At 60.3% G+C, this 6,817-nt stretch overlaps 1 protein-coding gene across 2 annotated transcripts; it reads left to right on the top strand.

Annotated features, from left to right (window-relative positions):
- Positions 1–2,375: 2,375 nt before the first annotated feature.
- Positions 2,376–6,192, top strand: PCDH8 (protocadherin 8; the record flags this gene model as incomplete). Of its 2 annotated transcripts, none has more annotated exons than XM_080690266.1 (3): positions 2,376–4,718; positions 5,165–5,372; positions 5,819–6,192. In XM_080690266.1, the coding sequence occupies 3 exons, from the start codon at positions 2,376–2,378 to the stop codon at positions 6,190–6,192; spliced, it is 2,925 nt and encodes a 974-aa protein (XP_080546392.1). The 2 variants fall into 2 exon arrangements, with proteins under 2 accessions (XP_080546392.1, XP_080546391.1); XM_080690265.1 differs by having other exon boundaries at positions 2,376–5,009.
- Positions 6,193–6,817: the final 625 nt, after the last annotated feature.

The raw sequence follows: 6,817 nt of genomic DNA, 5'->3' as shown, positions 1-6,817 counted from the left end.
CACTGCGCCTTCCTTCGCTCCTGGTCCCTGTCGCGGGTTCTCCGCCCTCCCGCAGCGGCAGAGTCGCCAGGGCCCGGGCTCCCAAGGACTTCAGAGCCCAGGCTCCGAGGCCGCTGTCCACCAGCCGAGTTCTGAATCTGTTCTCCGCGGCGCCGACAGGGGGAGCAGGAAGGAAGGGCGTGAGTCTGGGAGCGCCAAAGGTCGATGGCAGGCGCTGGCCCGGGTGTGCCTGAAGGAAGACAGTTCTTTTAGAAGCATACGCCCCCACTGTAGGAATGTCTCTTGAGCGGGGGTGTGGCGAGAGCCAGACATTAAATGTTACCTGGAAGATAGAAAAAGGGGTTTGATAGAGAAGGCTGGAAATCCAGCCCCTCTAGGAGCGTTATTCTTTCCGAGTCCCCTTGCGGCTGCAGATGTCTGGCCTCGCTTTTTACAGTCTCAGGGGTTCCAGACCAAGGAGATGGAGAAGGGAACCTGGAGGACCTGAAAAGCTCCAACCTCGGATCTCCTAAGAGCTTTTATTTGCTGATGGTTGGGATTGCCGTTTCTGCTCTCTGGCAGCTCCTGAGCACCTCCCTCCCTCTCGAGACTGCACCCCATCGCCCATCCGGCCCCTGCGGGCCTCGCACTCTTGAGAGAGCGCCTGCTCTTCTTCTGAAAAGACTCCAAAATACATTCCCTTGAGTTCAAAGGTAAGGAAAACACAGATAGAACGCTGAGCGGAGCCCGAAATCAGGGTTCAGAAGACTGACTACAACCTGCTTATCAAACCCATCACCTTTTAGGATTTTTTCCTTCAGGTGCAGTGACTTCTGCTTTCGACTCTTCCTTGTGTATTTGCAGAGCCTGCTCAATGAAGTCCTTCATTGAGGACCTTTTTCCAGGTTGAAGCCCCATCTCCGTGGCCTTGGGGAGTGGGAGGGAGGATACCCACGGAGCATCGCAGAGCAGGACCAACCCCAAGACCCGCCCTGCCCGGAGTTTGGCAAGGCCGAAGCTCCATACTTTCCTAGGCAGATGGTTAAGTTCCTCCAGGTTCGTGCCAGGTTTCAACGTCATGCTGTGGTTTTGTTCTCCTGGAACAGGGCGAGTGTTGCTTCCCAGAGTGGCCGTATTAAAACAGAAAGAAAATCCTCTAAATAGGCGGAACAAGGCATCAGGAGGGGAAGTTTTCTAAATGCACTTTAATATGAACCGGGTATTGTGTGGAATTCAGCGCCCATCACCGCTTCGCCGGAGAGTTATGGCAGCGATTGGGGATGAATAGAGGAACAGAAGCCCAACTCCGCGGTGGAAACTGTTCAACTTTCTCTCGCCTTAGCTTGTCACGGGGAAATAATACAGACATTGGGGCCTCCAACGGGATCGCCTGCCACGCCATTCTATTTCCACTGCTAACGAGGGCTTCATAAGCCTTTGATACAGTCTGATCTTTGAAACCTTTCCAAATCTCCTCAAGCTTATGCTAAATCCTATTTGGAACTTTTTTTTTTTCCTTGTCTGCTAGCGCCCAAGGCTTAAGAGAGCCATTTGGACAGTGACGTGCATACTAACATCTCGTAGGGCTCTTTATTGAAAGGGAAGTGGCAGCTCTGATCACTGGGGCTCACGCGAGCAAAACACAATCGCGTACACAAATTTGAATAAAATCGATTTTCCCTTATCCTTCGGACCTCTTCATCGACAGGCTATTCCGGGTGCCGTGGGAAGCTGGGAGAGAAGGTGAGGGGCACCTCGCTCCGCAGAGCAAGTTTGGAAGCCTCGGAGCTGCGGAACGCAGAGGCGGGGCGGGGCGATGGGAGATCCGAGCCGCCGGGGAGAAGCCCCAGCTAGCTCGCACTTAGTTGTAGCAGCCGGCACCGGAGAAGGGGTTGGGGGGGGGCGCGATTAAAAGCCACTCTCTCCTTTTACTCCCGGAGCCCGGTGCCAACTCCTCTACAAGCAGGGTGCTGACAGAAAAGGGGAACAGAAGGAGGCTTTAAAAACAAAGGAAAGACTCCCTCGTTTTCCTCTCTTGTTTTCTCCTCTAAGCCTTTCCACGTTAAAAGGATTGTCAGAGGCTGGCGGAGGAGCGGTGCTAGGGCAAGGCAACCATTGGCTGCCCGGCTCGAGTGATTTGCATATCGGCAGCTATAAAGGCGGAGGCGGCGCGGAGCCGCGCTGCTCTTGCCAGGCGCAGGGAGGGAGAGGCGCTGAGCCAGGGCGGGTCCGCGCGTCCTCGGAGCCCGCCCGAGCCGCAGCTGCAGCCGGCAGAGTTCTCCCGCACTGGGCTCGCGGAGAGCGTGCTCCCGAGAGCCCGGGACTCGCGCCCCGACCTGCACACCAGAGAGAGCTCCCTTCTTTAGCCTTTCGGAATAGCTCCGGGAGCTGGCGGCATGAGTCCTCTTAGGCGCTGGGGCAGCCCTTGCCTTTTCCCCTTGCAGCTCTTCAGCCTCTGCTGGGTGCTCTCCGTGGCCCAGAGCAAGACAGTCCGATATAGCACCTTCGAGGAGGATGCCCCCGGCACGGTCATCGGGACCCTGGCAGAGGACTTGCATATGAAAGTATCTGGAGACACGAGCTTCCGCCTGATGAAGCAATTCAACAGCTCTCTGCTCCGGGTGCGCGAGGGCGACGGGCAGCTGACCGTCGGGGACGCGGGCCTGGACCGTGAGCGGCTGTGCGGCCAAACCCCGCAGTGCGTGCTGGCCTTCGACGTGGTCAGCTTCTCACAGGAGCAGTTCCGGCTGGTGCACGTGGAGGTGGAGGTGAGGGACGTCAACGACCACGCGCCGCGCTTCCCCCGGGCCCAGATCCCGGTGGAGGTGTCGGAGGGCGCGGCGGTGGGCACGCGCATCCCCCTGGAGGTGCCCGTGGACGAGGACGTGGGCGCCAACGGGCTGCAGAGCGTGCGCCTGGCCGAGCCGCACAGCCCGTTCCGCGTGGAGCTGCAGACGCGCGCGGACGGCGCCCAGTGCGCGGACCTGGTGCTGTTGCAGGAGCTGGACCGTGAGAACCAGGCCTCTTACAGCCTGGAGCTGGTGGCTCAGGACGGCGGCCGCCCGCCGCGCTCCGCCACCGCCGCGCTCAGCGTCCGCGTGCTGGACGCCAACGACCACAGCCCGGCCTTCCCTCAGGGCGCCGTGGCCGAGGTGGAGGTGGCCGAGGACGCTCCCGTGGGCTCGCTGCTGCTGGACCTGGACGCGGCCGACCCGGACGAGGGCCCCAACGGCGACGTGGTGTTCACCTTTGGCGCCCGCACCCCGCCCGAAGCGCGCCGCCTCTTCCGGCTGGACCCTCGCTCTGGCCGCCTCACCCTGGCGGGGCCGGTGGACTTCGAGCGCCAGGACACCTACGAGCTGGACGTGCGGGCTCAGGACCGCGGCGCTGGGCCCCGATCCTCCACCTGCAAGGTCATCGTGCGCATCCGCGACGTTAATGACAATGCGCCCGAAATCTCTATCACCCCGCTGGCCCCCCCGGGCGCGCCAGCCGCCTCGCCTTTCGCCGCCGCCGCCGCCGCAGCAGCAGCACTCGGTGGGGCGGACGCGACCTCGTCCGCCGGGCCCGGGGCCCCCGAGGCCGGCGCCGCCTCGCTGGTGCCGGAGGGGGCGGCGCGCGAGAGCCTGGTGGCGCTGGTCAGCACCTCGGACAGGGACTCGGGCGCCAACGGGCAGGTGCGCTGCGCCCTCTACGGGCACGAGCACTTTCGGCTCCAGCCGGCCTACGCCGGCAGCTACCTGGTGGTGACCGCGGCTGCCCTGGACCGCGAGCGCATCGCCGAGTACAACCTGACCCTGGTGGCCGAGGACCGCGGCGCGCCCCCGCTGCGCACCGTGCGGCCCTACACCGTGCGGGTGGGCGACGAGAACGACAACGCGCCGCTCTTCACGCGGCCGGTCTACGAGGTGTCGGTGCGAGAGAACAACCCGCCCGGTGCCTACCTGGCCACGGTGGCTGCCCGCGACCCTGACCTGGGCCGCAACGGCCAGGTCACCTACAGGCTGCTAGAAGCCGAAGTGGGCCGCTCCGGGGGCGCCGTGTCCACCTACGTCTCCGTGGACCCGGCTACCGGGGCTATCTACGCGCTGCGCAGCTTTGACTATGAGACTCTGCGCCAGCTCGACGTGCGCATCCAGGCCAGCGACGGGGGCTCCCCTCAGCTCTCCAGCAGCGCTCTGGTGCAAGTGCGGGTGCTGGACCAGAATGACCACGCGCCAGTCCTGGTGCACCCAGCGCCCGCCAATGGCTCTCTCGAGGTCGCGGTCCCTGGGCGGACTGCCAGGGACACGGCCGTGGCACGCGTGCAGGCCCGGGATGCGGATGAGGGCGCCAACGGGGAGCTGGCCTTCGACCTCCAACAGCAGGAGCCGCGCGAGGCCTTCGCGATCGGCCGGCGCACGGGCGAGATCGTGCTCACCGGGGACCTCTCGCAGGAGCCTCCGGGCCGCGTGTTCCGGGCGCTTCTGGTCATATCCGACGGCGGCCGCCCACCCCTCACCACCAGCGCCACCGTCAGCTTCGTGGTCACGGCGGGCGGCGGGCGCGGGCCGGCGGCGCCCACCAGCGTGGGGAGCCCGGAGCATTCCCGCCCACCTGGCTCTCGGCTCGGGGCGTCCGGGCCCGCGCTGCAATGGGACACGCCACTGATCGTCATCATCGTGTTGGCCGGGAGCTGCACGCTACTGCTGGCCGCCATCATCGCCATCGCCACCACCTGCAACCGCCGCAAGAAGGAGGTGCGCAAAGGGGGGGCCCTCCGGGAAGAGCGGCCCGGGGCGGCGGGCGGCGGAGCCTCGGCTCCCGGCTCGCCGGAGGAGGCCGCCCGGGGAGCTGGGCCCAGGCCCAACATGTTCGACGTGCTCACCTTCCCTGGCAGCGGCAAAGCGCCCTTTGGCAGCCCCGCGGCCGACGCGCCCCCGCCCGCGGTCGCCGCGGCCGAAGTGCCGGGCTCGGAGGGCGGCAGCGCCACTGGGGAAAGCGCCTGTCACTTCGAGGGGCAGCAGCGGCTCCGCGGCGCGCACGCCGAGGTGAGGCCTTCGGCTGGGCGCCCCTCCATGCTCCGCGGACAGGCTGGGGGACGGGAGCCTGGAGGGGTGGGGCGGGCTCGCTCTGGGCGATGCTTAACCTGTCGCCCTTGCTGTGCTCCTGTCCAATGCTCTTACCCGCTTCCCCCCTGTTGCAGCCCTACGGAGCTTCCCCGGGCTTCGGGAAGGAGCCGGCGGCCCCGGTAGCCGTCTGGAAGGGAAATTCATTCAACACCATCTCGGGCCGAGAAGCTGAGAAGTTCAGCGGCAAAGACAGCGGCAAAGGAGACAGTGACTTCAACGACAGCGACTCCGACATCAGCGGGGACGCGCTGAAAAAGGATCTCATTAACCACATGCAGAGTGGTAAGGACTCCCCCTCCCCGTCAAGCATTCCTCCCTCCCACTGCAAGTCTCCCTGGCGGTCGGCCTCCAGCCCCCTCCTTCTTTCCCACTTTTTATTCCTCCAGTTCCGGATGCCAGCCTGTCTTTTACAGGGCATTTTAAAATGTCAAGTAGAAGCAACTTCACCACTCGAATAAAGCCCACCCTCGTTCAGTTAGGCAGAAGCAGGGATGGTGCGAATCAGCTAAGGAGGGAATTCTGCTGACCATTTTTTTTTTCTTCCTGCAAAAGAAGCTGGGCCAGCTTTGTAAAAAGACATATTTACATGTTCTTTCAATCTTCGAGTCCCACCATTCATCTTTATAGACACTTTCCTTTTGGAACCTGGCCCCATTTTAGAGATGGAGGAGGCCTCGGTGTGTCTAAGCTCAGGAATAATCATCGCACTCTTTCCCTTTTTATGATAGGACTGTGGGCATGCACAGCCGAGTGCAAGATCCTGGGCCACTCGGACCGCTGCTGGAGCCCATCCTGCGGAGGGCCCAACCCGCATCCCCCACCTCACCCACCAGCCCAGATGTCAACCTTCTGTAAGAGCACGTCCCTGCCTCGGGATCCTCTGCGCAGGGACAATTACTACCAGGCCCAGCTGCCCAAGACGGTGGGGCTGCAGAGTGTCTATGAGAAAGTCCTACACAGAGACTATGACAGGACAGTCACCCTGCTCTCCCCTCCCCGTCCAGGGAGGCTCCCCGACCTGCAGGAGATTGGGGTGCCCCTCTACCAGTCCCCCCCTGGCAGATACCTGTCCCCAAAGAAGGAAGCCAATGAAAATGTGTAATCCCATGTTGCATGTCTTCACACACATATACAGGTCACTCCGAGAAGCCCCTAAGTTATTGACCGGTTTCAGTGTTGTATATATAAATATGCAAGATGTGCCTTAAAATGAAGTTGTTGGAAGCTATTTCCAATCACATTGGTACTGTTTGGTATTTGCAAACAAAAATGTAGTTAATGTAATTTTTATGAAATGTGTGCAGTATTTAATTTTTCTTATCATTGCTATTGACTTTAATTTCATTCGCCGCTTGCCATTTTCTTAGTGTTTTTAACCTGTACATGTGTAATGTAATGTTTGTATATAATGAAATTTTGTTATATTTTTATATAATAAAAGCTAAAGTGGAAGTTATTGCCAAAGGAAATGTCTGTAAGACAAAAAAACAAAACGAGTTGGAATTACTTAATGGAAATTCATCTTTCACCAGAAACAACCTAGTGTTTGAGAAGTTTTGCCTTGCCAAGTATAACTTGTATACCTTGAGTCTGTGGTAGATTTCAAGTCCAATGTTATTTAATTACATTTGGTTTTGTGTAAACCGTGTCACTTATAAGCACAGTAATAAAGGATTTGTCATGTGTTTGAAGAATCTGCTAATTGCTTTTCATGAAGTTGCTGATAG

Source organism: Muscardinus avellanarius (genome assembly GCF_963383645.1).
Source record: "Muscardinus avellanarius genome assembly, chromosome: 2".
Lineage (NCBI taxonomy): Eukaryota > Metazoa > Chordata > Mammalia > Rodentia > Gliridae > Muscardinus > Muscardinus avellanarius.
The sequence above is the reverse complement of the archived record's forward strand: the minus strand, read 5'-3'. Positions and strand labels throughout refer to the sequence as shown.